Source organism: Carassius auratus, chromosome 44 (assembly GCF_003368295.1).
Source record: "Carassius auratus strain Wakin chromosome 44, ASM336829v1, whole genome shotgun sequence".
Lineage (NCBI taxonomy): Eukaryota > Metazoa > Chordata > Actinopteri > Cypriniformes > Cyprinidae > Carassius > Carassius auratus.
In genome coordinates, this window is record NC_039286.1 from 11,695,082 (window position 1) to 11,710,778 (window position 15,697).

General features: G+C 41.2%; 2 protein-coding genes across 2 annotated transcripts; one reads left to right on the top strand and one right to left on the bottom strand.

The window, feature by feature from the left end:
- The first annotated feature begins 3,535 nt into the window (after positions 1-3,535).
- LOC113062503 (vacuolar protein sorting-associated protein 72 homolog) lies at positions 3,536-9,197 on the top strand. The gene is made up of 6 exons (XM_026232404.1): positions 3,536-3,930; positions 4,495-4,647; positions 4,740-4,851; positions 5,473-5,652; positions 7,761-7,905; positions 8,341-9,197. Exons 1-6 carry the CDS (start codon positions 3,814-3,816, stop codon positions 8,741-8,743), a joined length of 1,110 nt encoding a protein of 369 aa, XP_026088189.1. The 5' UTR covers positions 3,536-3,813; the 3' UTR covers positions 8,744-9,197.
- Positions 9,198-9,724: 527 nt separating this feature from the next.
- LOC113062530 (tumor necrosis factor, alpha-induced protein 8-like protein 2 A) lies at positions 9,725-12,822 on the bottom strand. Its single transcript, XM_026232442.1, has 2 exons — positions 12,390-12,822; positions 9,725-10,666 (listed from the first exon to the last, which is right to left on the bottom strand). The coding sequence occupies exons 1-2, from the start codon at positions 12,705-12,707 to the stop codon at positions 10,424-10,426; spliced, it is 561 nt and encodes a 186-aa protein (XP_026088227.1). The 5' UTR covers positions 12,708-12,822; the 3' UTR covers positions 9,725-10,423.
- Positions 12,823-15,697: the final 2,875 nt, after the last annotated feature.

The following is a 15,697-nucleotide window of genomic DNA, read 5'->3' on the forward strand; positions in this document are numbered from 1 at the left end:
TGAAACAGGAGACATCGAGAGCTTCACAAATCTGTTAAAGAGTGAATGTCAAACTAAAAGAAGTGCTCTGTCTCTACTTCTCTCTTCAGCTGTCGTCTCTTGGATTGCACTGACTGTGGTTGTGCTTCTGCTGGCTCTGATTCTGACTGCTGTCACGTTACACAAGCGTCTGCTCAGAGGTTATACCTGCGCTGTCTCTCCAGAAGCACTGAGGGCCCATAATGATGTCTGCTGAGGGCCCCACAGACTCTGATTAAACTGGAGAGGTGTGCAGGACATTAGTGACCTCACTGCTGGACACTGAACTCACCAACACTTCAACAGAAACAGCACACACTTCACAACTGCAGAAACGGTTAGAAACAATATGTGTTCAAGAACTGGCTCCAAATATCAGACGTGTGTGAAACTCTCAGACTGGATGAAATCAAAGTCTGAAACGAAAGAAATCATGTGTTCATCACACAGTTCAGGATTTTCTAGTGAATCTGTCAGATCTGAGCAAAGTCTAGCAGCTCACACTGACTGAAGGAACAGAACTTCATCTCAACATTATGACGTTTATTCAGCTCTTATTTGTCCTCAGAGTCAACAGATCTGGAGAAGATTCGCTCAACATATTTCTGCTGTATGTATGTTTAATTTTCAGTGTTTATGCACATTTGGGCTGGAGCCTATCTCTGTGTGTTAACTGTATCTGCATTAAGCATTATACAGAGTGCATGTAAACATGTATATTTGTACAGTTTTCTATTTAAATATTGTTTTACAAATGTTTATATGTTGCATTTGTTTATTTAATAGTGCATTATGCATTGTTCTTGGTAAATCTGCTTTGAAACAGTATTTATTGTGAAATTAAGATTTTTTTCCTCAAAAAAGTGAGTTGTCACTGAAAGGTGAGGAGTTTGCATCTATTGCACTACATGCACACAACACTCAAAGAAGGTCAGCACAGATTTGGCAGAACTCGCTGCAGAAGCCTGGGTGGGTGTCGAGTCCCCCTCTTCTTCAGCGACCTACATATCCTACAGGTTTAGCAAAGAAAGAAAAATAATAATATTCCAATGTTCATTATTTTTGTAATCGTTTAATTCATCATTGAAAGGAAAACACCACATGGCAACAACTACCACTGCATACCTGGAATACAGTTTTTTAATATGTCTCCACACCGCACATTAGTTTCCAGTCTGTACATTAGAATTCTTCCTTTTAGTATGAAAACAAAGCACTCCAATGTGTGACACATGTAGACATGTAAAAGTACACACATTCAAGATCCCACAAGGCTGGAATTCATTAACCAGCTGTTCAAGCAAATAACATTAGAATTTTTTTTTAAATACGTAAAAAGTTATTTTTGGCAACATTTTTTAGCATTTTTATTTTATATTATTTCTTAACATATCAGACAATATCTGTTGCTCTTTTTGTTGTGTTGTTTTTTATCCTCATGTGTAAGTCGCTTTGGATAAAAGCGTCTGCTAAATGAATAAATGTAAATGTAAACTTATCAAATTATGGCTTCGTTTCCTTACATGAATATCGAAATATTCAACTCAAATAAACACTTGTATGCAGTATTAGATTTTAATTTGGGGTCCTGAAATACCCTGAACACTGCACAGAGGTTAAGATGACCATTGCTACAAAAATAAAATAAAAATTTAAACTCATCCTATTTTGTTTTAATTTTCCCTTACTAAATTATACAGTTACTGATGCTATGGACTGTGGGATTACTAACTGACTATTAACAAAAATCTGTCTCTAAACCTCTTTTCTCTTAATTAAAAGTTGATCTAGACAAGTACATGATAGAATCAAATGTTTTGCAAATCCGCTCCGAAAGACCTGATCTCAAATGATTCGCGAAACGCGCTTCGGAGTCCGATCTGAACCAAATGATTCGCGAAACGCGATTCGGAGTCCCGATCCGAACCAAATGATTCGCGAAACGCGCTTCGGAGTCCCGATCCGAACCAAATGATTCGCGAAACGCGCTTCGGAGTCCCGATCTGAACCAAATGATTCACGAAACGCGCTTCGGAGTCCCGATCCGAACCAAATGATTCGCGAAACGCGCTTCGGAGTCCCGATCCGAACCAAATGATTCTCGAAACGCTTCGGAGTCCCGATCTGAACCAAATGATTCTCGAAACGCGCTTCGGAGTCCCGATCCGAACCAAATGATTCGCGAAACGCGCTTCGGAGTCCCGATCTGAACCAAATGATTCGCGAAACGCGCTTCGGAGTCCCGATCTGAACCAAATGATTCTCGAAACGCGCTTCGGAGTCCCGATCCGAACCAAATGATTCGCGAAACGCGCTTCGGAGTCCCGATCTGAACCAAATGATTCTCGAAACGCGCTTCGGAGTCCCGATCTGAACCAAATGATTCGCGAAACGCGCTTCGGACTGCCGATCTGAAACAAATGAACAAAAACATTTGTGTTGTTGTTTTATTGGTATGTATTTTTGTATGAATTTTGGCCAGGACTCCTTGATAGAAAAGATTTATATATCATTGGGATAATTCCTGACAAAATAAATACTAATTAAAGCTGATAGAGCACACATCTTCAGCTCAATGTGCTTTGACAGAATAACTAGCAGAGGACAATAAACACCTCGAGACTCAACCATTTTCTCTCTGAAAGACTCCGACAGAATATAAACTCATGCAGAACTTTTACAATGTAAGTTTTTATCCTTTTGCATATAAATCTTGTGTGTTTGAAATTAAGCTCACATCTTCTCTCTTCATTCTTTACAATCTTTATACGTAAATACATTACTTCGTTTTTTTTATAGGGATGCCACAAATCACACTGCTTGAGACATTAATTCTTCATATTCAAATGAAGGCCTGAAGCTTTAGAGAAGATATGGATAATATTAATATCTTTGGGTATTTCCCATGAATCTTCAAAAAAAATAGTTTCATGCTATTGGTCAAACAAGCTTTCAATCATTATGAAAACAACAGTTAAACAACACAAAACCCGCACATTTCAGGATATTTAAAAATCCTGGCTGAAAAAAAAACAAACATTAAATGTACTCATTATTAAATGAATATCTAGTTTTTTAATTATCGCCTGCTTGTTTTGTTAATTAACATGAGACTGATGAAGCTGAGCGGAGTTTGCTGCCTCCTTCTGGAGCTCAAAGATGAATCACTCTTTCAGATTTACTGTTCATAATTCAGGAATACATCAAACCTCCATCAAATCAAATCGAGTCAAATTTCGCACTTTTTTGTATTGGGAAAATGTTTAAAAAGTAGTCACCCACACACAATAATGATGACATCATGAGTTCTGTGTCGAAAACCAACAGACGACAAACAGAATTAGCAGCTATGCACTTTTTGTTTGTATAAACATTACAAAATATTAACTTACAACATCTACTAACATGTATGAAATGATAAACCTCACATTTAAGTGTTTAACTCATTTTAAGAAAGCTTGAGTCCACATCAGAGTTCATTGAGATCAGAGTTGGCGCGTCCTCCAGTCCGGTGCGCGTCACTGTCGAGCCGCTCGCGCTCGTGCTCGCTGACACCGGAAGTGAGGTTCCTCCGCGTTCATTGTGTTGTGGTATTCAGTGTTTTCGTTTATAAACTCGATTTCGTTGATAATTCGATGTTATTTCTCCGAATCTAAGAGCGCAGGTGTTTAGTGCGCACTTTTATTCCCGCGGAGGAGAAACATAATCACGTGTCTCCCCTCAGCCGCGGCGCGAGACCAACACAGGATACAAATAGAGTTATATTATCGAATTAACGGACTAATTATTGTCCAAATGAGTTTAGCCAACAGCAGAGAGCAGCGCAGCACCGCGGGAAACCGCATGTCCAAACTACTGGACGCAGAAGAAGAAGACGAGTTTTACAAGACCACTTACGGAGGATTCAACGACGTGAGGATTCTATCTATCTATCTATCTATCTATCTATCTATCTATCTATCTATCTATCTAGAATTAATATTTATTTAAAATGAATGTTAGTTTTTCATGTTTAAGTATTTTTTTTAAATATACATTTTAGAAATAAATTTCATTTAAATATTGTATATTCCTATATATATATATATATATATATATATATATATATATATATTAAAAGTACCTACATTTAAAATATACACATTTCATATAAATATTTATGTATTCAGATATAATAAATAGTTTATTTAAATTGTAATGAATACTTTAACCATATTTCTATATATATAAATTGTATGTAAATATTTGTATATTCATGTATAAATATTTCAAATATATACATTTAATTTAAATATTTAAAGTATGTAAACATGCAGGATTATCATATATATACATTACTTACATTGAAACGTGTAGTATATTTGTAATCTCTGTCCATCTACACCTGTCTCTGTGTTCACATGTATGTGTCTCTCTCTCTCTCTCTCTCTCTGTGTGTGTGTGTGTGTCTCTCTGTTTGTGTGTGTGCTGAGGCAGGAGTCTGGAGATGACGAGTACAGAGGTGATCACTCAGACACTGAAGACGAGGTGGACAGTGATTTTGACATCGATGAAGGAGACGAACCCGACAGTGATCAGGAGGACGATGCTCCGCGCAGAAAGAGCCGAGTGGTCACTAAAGCATACAAGGTCAGGCATCACACACACACACACACACACACTCAACACATCTGCTCCTGCGTGACTCTGTGTGTGTGTGTGTGTGTGTGTGTGTGTTTCAGGAGCCGCTGAAGGTCTCCAAGCCCAAAGTCAAGCGAGTTCCTGAAGAATTAAAGACTGAACGGCCCAAAGTGGACAGACGCACCTTTCTAGAGCTGCAGGAGTTTGGAGAAAGTGAGACACACTCACACACACTTTATCCATATTTTGAATTAGTTTTTATTTTTATACTTTCTGTTTTCATATTAATTTGAGTTAAAGTTTTTATAACTTGTGTGTTTTGTCCAATAAAAATTTTATTTATTTTAATTTCAGTTATTTTATTACATCAAGTTTAATTAAATGAAAATGAGAAATGTTGGCTTGGGAACTAGCTGCAATAAAACTTTATTATTTTAGTTCAGGACAGGTAACAGAAATTATGTTTTTTTTTCTTTTCAGCTTTTTTATTGTTTATTTATATTTTTTAAATGATCTTCTATTTTTTGGATCAAGTTAAAATTATTGTATTCTCTTTTTCATGAAGTTCAACTTGATTTGCTAAAATAGCTAAAACCAAAAAAAAAAAAATATATAGATGGTTTTATAGTTTAATACTAAAGCAAAAAATTATAATTTGCATCAGATGCTGATATTTCTGTGATGATATTCTGCTGCTTGTGCTGTAAATCAGTAGATCTTCCTGACAGATACTGACATAAACTGATCTAAATATCTGTATCTCCAGTAATGTGCAGATACAGAAATGTGTTTTGTGTGTTGAAGTAGCTGTATAAGGTTCTGGTTGTGTTTCAGTGCGTAAGTCTGTGCGTAAGTCCACGAGTGAACACACACGACAGACGAATGAGCGTCTGCAGGAGCGTCAGCTGGAGGCACCTCGCAAGAGGAGAGGAGCTCTGAGCGAACGAGTGCTGACACAAGAAGAGCTGCTCGCAGAGGCCAAACTAACCGCAGAGAGCAACCTGAGATCACTGGGTAACACACTCACACTCTCTCTCTCTCTCTCTCTCTCTCTCTCTCTCTCTCTCTCTCTCTCACACACTCTCACTCACTCTCTCGCTCACTCTCTTTCGCACTTTCTCTCTTGCGCGCTCACACTCGCTATCTCACGCTCACGCTCTCTCTCGCACTCACGCTCTTTCGTACACTCAATCTCTCGCACACACACTCTCTTGCACACACACTCACTCACTCTTGCAACCACACTCACTCAATCTCTTGCACACTCACTCACTCTCTTGCACACACACTCACTTAATCTCTCTCGATACACTTATAAATAAAAAATTTTTCCTGGCTTCCACCTCCGACAGCAAAACCTCACGTTCATTATCGTTAAAGTTATTTTTCTTTGTCTTTTGTTTCGGTGCCATAATTGTCTTTCTCTGTACAAGTGCCTCGTTGTGGAAAGCCCTTATATGGAGCTGGTTTGGGCGTGAATTATGCTAATTACTGACCTCGTGCACGCGGGCGCTCATTTAGAAGACTCCAAATTCACTAACAGAAGAACGAGTTTAAGAACAAGCTCATGTGCGTACGCACGTGTTGTGAATTAGGCGGAAAGTTATCGTGAGAAGTTCAAATGTGCGTATAAATAAGAAAATTGTACGCAAAAATTAGTGAATGAGACCCAATCTCTCTCTCTCGCACTCTAGCACACACTCAGACTCTCTCGCACTCTCACTCAATCTCTCTCGCACTCTCACTCAATCTCTCTCGCACTGGCACTCTCTCGCACTCTCTAGCACACACTCGGACTCTCTCGCACTCTCACTTACTATCTCTTTCGCACTCACACTGGCACTCTAACTCTCACTCTCTTTCGCACTCACACTCTAACTCTCACTCTGTCGCTCTCTCACTCAATCTCTCTTGCAATCTCACTTAATCGAACTCTCACTCAATCTCTCGCATTCTCACTCAATCACACTCTCACTCAGTCTCTCTCGCACTCTCACTCAGTCTCTCTCGCACTCTCACTCAGTCTCTCTCGCACACTCACTCAGTCTCTCTCGCACTCTCACTCAGTCTCTCTCGCACACTCACTCAGTCTCTCTCGCACACTCACTCAATCTCTCTCGCACACTCACTCAATCTCTCTCGCACACTCACTCAATCTCTCTCGCACACTCACTCAATCTCTCTCGCACACTCACTCAATCTCTCTCGCACACTCACTCTCTCTCTCGTACACTCACTCTCTCTCTCGCACACTCACTCAATCTCTCGCACACACTCAATCTCTCTCGCACTCTCACTCTCTCTCTCTCGTACACTCACTCACTCTCTCTCTCGCACTCTCACTCAATCTCTCTCGCACACTCACTCAATCTCTCTCGCATTCTCACTCAATCTCTCGCACACTCACTCAATCTCTCTCGCATTCTCACTCAATCTCTCGCACACTCACTCACTCTCTCTCTCGCACTCTCACTCTCTCTCTCGTACACTCACTCTCTCTCTCTCTCGCACTCTCACTCAATCTCTCTCGCACACTCACTCAATCTCTTTCGCACACTCACTCAATCTCTCTCTTACACTCACTCACTCTCTCTCTCGCACTCTCACTCAATCTCTCTCGCACACTCAATCTCTCTCGCACTCTCACTCTCTCTCTCTCGTACACTCACTCGCTCTCTCTCTCGTACACTAACTCACTCTCTCTCTCGCACACTCACTGAATCTCTCTCACTCTCACTCAATCTCTCTCGCACACTCACTCAATCTCTCTCGCACTCTCACTCACTCTCTCTCTCGTACACTAACTCACTCTCTCTCTTGCACACTCACTGAATCTCTCTCACTCAATCTCTCTCGCACACTCACTCAATCTCTCTCGCACTCTCACTCACTCTCTCTCTCGTACACTAACTCACTCTCTCTCTCGCACACTCACTGAATCTCTCTCGCTCTCACTCAATCTCTCTCGCACACTCACTCACTCTCTCTCTCGCACACTCACTCTCTCTCTCTCGCACTCACTCTCTCTCTCTTTCTCGCACTCACACACACACAAACACACACAGACTCTCAGCCTGCGACGAGTGTGTGCTCCGATGACACTGTTTGTGTGTGTGTTTCAGAAAACTATGAGCGTTTAGAGGCTGATAAGAAGAAGCATGTTCATAAGAAGAGACGGTTTGAAGGGCCGAGCATCCGCTATCACTCAGTGCTGATGCCGCTCATCCCAGACGCTCACATGAAGGAGGAGAACGTGGATGTGGAGGGGTACACAGAATTATTATTATTATCCTGAATTACTGTAAAACAGGAGCTTGCTCTGCTGATAGGTGAATAGTTTACGGTCCGTTATAATCATCATGCTGTTGTGTCACTGAAAGATGCAAATGTGCTCCTAGATTTAGTTTGGTATATTATCACATATTCACAGTTCTCTGATGTCAGTTAATGACATGCAGCTAAACAGACAAAATATTTAATCTTTTAATAGTATTTAACTTACATTTTTAATTGCTTCATTGCTATTATATATGTTATTTTAAATTTGCTTAGGTCTGTTTTTATAACCCAAAAATGACCAATTACTCAATTAATTGTCAAAATAATTGACCAATTTCTTGGTGACCAGAGTAATCGTTAATGACAGACACTGCTTCATATGAGCAAGATGCATGATGGACTTTTTCATTTCTTCTGTTAAAGGCTGGATCAAGACACGCCCCAAGCCACACCCACTTCTTCATCCTCCTCTCAGGGGGCGGGGTCTCTTTGCTCCCGCACATACATCACCTTCAGCGACGATGAGGCGTTTAGCTCCGCCTTCCCACCGTCGGCTCGCTCTAGCCCCGCCCAGCCTGTTCAGGAGGTGTGTCCTGTTACCCATAAACCCGCTCTGTATCGTGACCCTGTGACGGACATCCCCTACGCTAACGCCCGAGCCTTCCGCATCATCCGCGAGGCTTACCAGAAATACATCGCGGCGCACGGTTTCCCCAACGCTTCTGGAAGCTTCACCGGAAACACTGACGTCAGCGATTTACCGGCAGCGACCGCCAAGAGCACACGACCCAAAGCCGTCGTCAAACAGACCGTAGTCGCCACCTAGATGCATCTTAACGACTGCTTTACTGTGTTTAACTCCACACGACTCGGGAGTGACTGTGTTTGTGGATATTTTTTGATAAATTCAGTCAAAACTGTCAGAATGAACAGAATGTCAATGTGAAGTAGCGATAAACAATACTGCTTTTGGATTTTTGTATCTTAATGTTAATTTCAATATTTAGTTACGTTAAATAATACATAGATTAATGCTGAAAATGTCTCATTCTTGGTTTAGGTGAAGTAATGTCGACAATTACAGACTGTTTTGTAAAGTGTTACCATACAGGTGTCAACTGAATCAGATTCAGTGATTCAAAGCTTTGTGACTCTGAGTCACTCTGAACGACTCAGATCCGTTGATTTAGAATCACATCACCAGCACTGGCTCTCAACTGTTCATTTTCTGATTTCTCCTTTTGTATAAAATTACAATAAAAATGCAATAAAGAACTCAAGAGTGATAACATTTCTTTTTTTTCTACTTTGATCCTCTGGATCCTCCAATGGATGCTTTGCAGTGAATGGGTGCCGTCAGAATGAGATAAAACAGCTGATAAAAACATCACAATAATCCACAGCACTCCAGTCCATCAGTTAACATCTGGAGAAGACAAAAACTGAAACAAATCCAGCATTTAGATGTTTTTAACTCAAATACATAGAGTCTATAATCCATAATAACACTTCCTCCAGTGAAAAAGTGCATCTGGTCTGAATCAGGAGAGAAATCTGCACAGATCAAGCAGCGTTTAAACAGCTCTAAACAAATATGTGTCTTCTCCAGATGTTCACTGATGGACTGGAGTGCTGTGGATTATTGTGAGGTTTTTATCAGACTCTCATTCTGACGGCACCCATTCACTGCAGAGCATCCATTGATGAGACACTGATGCAGTGCTGCATGAGGTGCAAAAAAAGATAAACCAGATCATATCAAAAGATCGCAGTGATGAAGAAGAGGCTTCTAAAGCTGTAAGAAACAACAAAAGTGCACTTATTATTAAAACTTTATTCAGGTCACGAATAAACATGAAAACAACAATTAATTAATTTACTGTTAAACACGGTGGAACCGTACATTAAATCCAGTGTTGTATAAGTTCTGTGTGTTAATATTTATGGGTGAAATGAATGTTAAAATGCAAAAACGAATCTAAATCTTTTTATGCAAAACATGATTTTTTTTTTTAAAGTGATAGTACACCCAAAAATTATAATTCTGTCATTTATATGTTCCAAAACTGAATGACTGTGGAACATCAAATGAATTTTATCAGACCACATTTACTTCCTTGAGTTGCACAGAACAACGTTTTGAAAATATTTCCATTAAGTTAATGTTTTCTGAACAATCAAAACATCCACTGTTATTACAGACCATAACTTTGAATTAAGTCTACTGGAAGAATGTGAGCTCATAACTTTCCAGAACGTTCTGAGAATGAGGAGAGTAAACAATGACAGAATTCTGATTTTTGAGTGGACTGTCCCTTTAAATATTTCTTTTTATGTTATGTGCAGTATTAGCTGCATGTGTTCTGGTCGTGTTTAGTGCTAATCTCTCAATCGGACATGAGAGATGTGTCCAGGCCAGTGGTCTCACTGCTTCCCTGAGCTCAGTGTCTCTGTCTTCAGAAGCTCTGAAGGCCAGTCTTTCAGTCCAGCGCGTCTCTCTGTGTGTTCAGAGCTTGCCCTCTTCGATCATGCGGTTCAGACCGATGCAGATCTTGCTGAGATTCGGCCACAGTGTGCCATGAGGGTCGTACAGGTGTGTGAGGAGCTCGGGGTCCGAGTAATGGTTGAACACGTGTCTGATGCGGTCCAGAGATTTGGGTGTCAGGTGCTTCTCCACCAGCTTCAGCAGTAGATCACGACAATCGGACAGCAGCTCCATCATCACGTTCTTATCAAAGGTGAACTCCACCTGACGCAGAGACACGCACGCTCGTTATTATATGTTTACATTCATGCATTCAACACACTTTTATACAGAGAGAATCGAAAAGGAGGAACACATTTTTTTTTTACATTTGTTCATTTCTGCACATATTCCTATCCTGGTAACACGTGACATCACAGATACGTCTATTAGACGTCTGCTAGTCGTATTCTTTAGAGTGTTTGCTCATCTACAACACGTCTATAGGATGTTTCCTATCAGATTTCAAATAGAAGTTTAGAAGATGAATTTAAGATGTATTTTAAATTTACATCTGAAAGGCGTTTTTCTGACACAGATGCTTTCCAGATGAAGAGATCTTAAACAGACATCCTGCACAAGTATGTGTGCTATCTGGCCTTATTCTTAACTCTTGAGATTAGAGCATCAGCAGAAAAGCAGAGCTGAAGTTGCAAAAATTCATAAATAAGTACAAGATGAGGGACATGAGAGAGATAGACATTTATCAGAGTTGCATGCATGCGGTTATTTATTTTGAAATCAAGATGTTGTCTTCTGAGTGGTTTTTGCATGCTAATGTGCTCTGAAATCTTTTTAAGAACATTGTTATCTGGTATTGCTCACATTTTTCTGAAGAAAATAAGTGTTCCTGTCCGAGCCAAAAGTCACTAGTGTATTTTGGTTGGTTGCTATGCTAAGGTATCCTTAGTAGTTTCTGAGTGATTGCTACGGTCTTCTAAGAGGTTGCTCTGTGGTTGCTAGGGTGTTCGGAGTAGTTGATATGAGGTTGCTGAGGTGTTCTAAGCAGTTGCTATGTGGTTGCTAGGTGTTCTAAGTAGTTGCTATGAGGTTGCTAGGGTGTACTAAGTAGTTGCTATCTAGTTGCTATGTGTTGTAAGTAGTTGCTATGAGGTTCCTAGGGTGTACTTAGTAGTTGCTATGAGGTTGCTAGGTGTTCGAAGTAGTTGCTATGCAGTTTCCGTGGTATTCTGAATAGTAGATAATTTGGTTGCTAACATGTCCTAAGTAGTTGCTTTGCGGTTGCTAGGGTGGTCTAAGATGTTGCTATGTACTTGCTAGGGTGTTCTGTGGAGTTGCTATACCATCTCAAGGGTGCCCTACGTAGTTGCTATGCAGTTGCTAGGGTGTCCTGCGTGGTTTCTATGTAATTGCTAGAGTTTTCCAGGCAGCTGCTATATGGTTTCTAGGGTGGTTTAAATTGTTGCAGTGTGGTTGCTAGGGTGTTCTAAGTAGTTGCTATGCCATTTTTGTGGTGTTCTGAGTAATTGCTAGTAGTAGTAGTTGCTATGCAGTTGCTAGGGTACTCTGAGTGGTTGTTGGGGTGTTCTTTGTAGTTTCTATGCAGTTTCTGGGGTGTTCTGAGTACTTGTTATACAAATGCTACTAAGAACACACAGTTGCTAGGGTGTTCCGGGTGGTAACTATGTGGTTGTTAGGTAGTTGCTAAGTAGTTGCTATATGTTTTGCTAGTGTGCTCTGAGTGGTTGCTATGGTGTTCTAAGTAGTTGCTATGGTGTTTAGGGTGTTCTGAGTAGCTGCTATCTAGCCACTAGGTTACTCTGGATGGTTTCTAAGTGGTTTCTTCCTGGCTGGTGTGAAATGGCACACAAACGCTGCAGGAAGACGCACACACATACGTAAAGACTTTCAGCTGTAGTACTGCTGATGATTAATCATAACACAACATTAGCATATAAATATGACTGATGAATGTGAGTGTTTGTACCTCCTGGAAGCTGATGGCCGTCATGGCTCCATTATGGAGTTTTTTCCTGAAGTCTTGTGCCACACTCAGCTCCTCCGCGCTGAACTTGTCATGCTTGAACAGAACCCCCACCTTCACGGCGATCTTGATCATGTTCTTCACCACCTTCTGGGCCTCGGTGCGGTTCCCCGAGTGCTCTTTGGAGACGCGGTACAGCTCGTCCAGAACCTCGCCGCTGTTGTCATCGATGAACATATGAGCCACGGACTTACTGGCCATGTGACTGAGGATCTTCTTCTGGGCCTTCATGGCCATGTCCTTCGAGCTGAACGCCTCCATCCTGATGACAGGAGAGCACGGACGGACACAGATGTACAGCCGTGTGCGAGTGTGTTTACCTGCGTCGTGCAGTCGGAGGTGTTTGCGACTAGTCTGTTATGTCTTTTTGAGGAAGTGGCGTCTTCCGCTGTGTAACTGTGAGAGGAAACTGTGTGATCGGAGGAGATATGTCACTTCTGCTTTCTGTGTCTCTCACACACTTCAACTTTGAGTTTCAGACTCGAATCTCCCTCTCAAGAGATGTTTCATGTCATTCAGGGTGTTGAACGTGTGAGAACAGAAGCACAAAGTAACCTGAAAATAGTACGTCTAAAGCTTCACGTCATCTTCAAACATAAGGTGTGAAAAATCAACAATGTGATTAAATGGAAAGCTCCCAAAGTTTGCAATCGAAAGTAAGAACTCAAACCTCGTTTCTCGAAATCGGTTTCTCTCTGGATCACATGACCTGATCAGTCTGTACCTCTATCATTGTTCCTGATTCACATTTAAGAAATGAACGGAACTGAATTCAGTTTGAAATGATCTGGAATGTGGTTTGTTCAGTTCAATGAAAGGTGGCTAGGATGTTTTAATTAGTGGTTCTATGCGGTTGCTGGGGTGTTCTTAGTAGTTGCTATGCGCTTGCTAGGGTGTTCTCAGTAGTTGCTATGCAGTTGCTAGGGTGTTCTGAGTAGTTGCTATGCAGTTGCTGGGTGTTCTAATTAGTTGCTATGCGGTTGCTAGGGTGTTCTGAGTAGTTGTTATGCAGTTGCTAGGGTGTTCTGAGTAGTTGTTATGCGTTTGCTGGCTAATCTTAGTAGTTGCTATGCGGTTGCTGAGGTGTTCTAATTAGTTGCTATGCGGTTGCTGGGGTGTTCTACGTAGTTGCTATGCGGTCGCTGGGGTGTTCTTAGTAGTTGCTATGCGGTTGCTGAAGTGTTCTAATTAGTTGCTATGTGGTTGCTGGGGTGTTTGACGTAGTTATGCGGTCGCTGGGGTGTTCTACGTAGTTTCTATGCGGTCGCTGCGGTGTTCTTAGTAGTTGCTATGCGGTTGCTGGGGTGTTCTAATTAGTTGCTATGCGGTTGCTAGGGTGTTCTGAGTAGTTGCTATGCGGTTGCTAGGGTGTTCTGAGTAGTTGCTATGCAGTTGCTAGGGTGTTCTGAGTAGTTGTTATGCGGTTGCTGGGCTGATCTTAGTAGTTGCTATGCGGTTGCTGGGGTGTTCTAATTAGTTGCTATGCGGTTGCTAGGGTGTTCTGAGTAGTTGCTATGCGGTTGCTAGGGTGTTCTGAGTAGTTGCTATGCAGTTGCTAGGGTGTTCTGAGTAGTTGTTATGCGGTTGCTGGGCTGATCTTAGTAGTTGCTATGCGGTTGCTGAGGTGTTCTAATTAGTTGCTATGCAGTTGCTGGGGTGTTCTTAGTAGTAGTTATGCGGTTGCTGAGGTGTTCTAATTAGTTGCTATGCAGTTGCTGGGGTGTTCTTAGTAGTTGCTATGCGGTTGCTGAGGTGTTCTAATTAGTTGCTATGCAGTTGCTGGGGTGTTCTTAGTAGTAGTTATGCGGTTGCTGGGCTAATCTTAGTAGTTGCTATGCGGTTGCTGAGGTGTTCTAATTAGTTGCCATGCGGTTGCTGAGGTGTTCTAATTAGTTGCCATGCGGTTGCTGAGGTGTTCTAATTAGTTGCCATGCAGTTGCTGGGGTGTTCTTAGTAGTAGTTATGCGGTTGCTGGGCTAATCTTAGTAGTTGCTATGCGGTTGCTGAGGTGTTCTAATTAGTTGCCATGCGGTTGCTGGGGTGTTCTACGTAGTTTCTATGTGGTCGCTTGGGTGTTCTAAGTAGTTGCTGTGCGGTTGCTAAGTGTTCTAAGTAGTTGCTAGGTGGTTTCTAGGTGTTCTAAGAGTATATCAGTAGAAACACACACACCTGCTGTATCTGCTCACCTTTTGCTGAGTGAGTGTTCAGCTGTGATGTGTGTGAGTGTGTCTTCGAGTGCGTCTGTCAGTACTTAATCTGCAGAGTTTACATCCGTTTCAACAAAGAACTCACACACACAAAATCTCTCTATCTCTCTCTCGCACACACACACACACACACACACACTCTCTCTCTCTCTTTCACACACACAGGAACAACACGACTCAATCAGTCAATGTATATTATTGCCTCATATTGCATCGTGAGTCTTGCACTAGTCGCAGTCATCAGTCATCATTCTTGCTCACTTTGGATGTTGTTTGTGTTTACAATCTGTGTTTATCAGGATCGTGTGTCACTCAAGTAGGCTTTAAAGGTCAAATACAGAAAAGAGGATGAAATGTAATATTTCAGATGGGACCTGAAGAAGTACTACTTCAGATGCATCTGTTGTAAGAGTATCAGAAGCACATGTAAGTGTGAATTACATGTTCTTACATCATATGTGCTACTTCCAGAAACATCCATTATAATCATTGATGTCTGCTATAGGTGTTTAAGTCATTTATGTATATATTTATATCTAAATTAACTTTATTTTTATGGTCCTGGGTAGAAGAACGCTTCAGAATGAAATGAGTCTGTTGTCTGAATGTCTTTGAATTGCAAGTCAGTGATTTTTTTTCTTCCTGTTGGTTCAACTTCCTGTGTGTTGTGACGATTCACACTCGCACCATTTCATCTATTGATACAGATGAACTGAAAAGCACTCACTTGTTAAACTCTCAGTATTGGTTTTGTATTGTTCTGTATTTCTGGTTGTATTGTTCTAAAAGTGTTTCTGACTGTTGCACATTTCAACATTTAGTGTTTCTCTCTGCACCACAAAGAAGACTGACAGCGAAACAAACTACCTAAACCCATGTGTGAAACACAGGTTACAACACTGACGGCCACAGTCCCAGCAGGAAGTGCAGGTGTAAAGAGCTGTCGGAAGACTTCCTGTCTGACATGAGATCAGACTAAGGGAATAGTAATAATATGTTTCATTTATATACCACCTTTCCTTTCACTTTTTTCTCCTGGCTCGT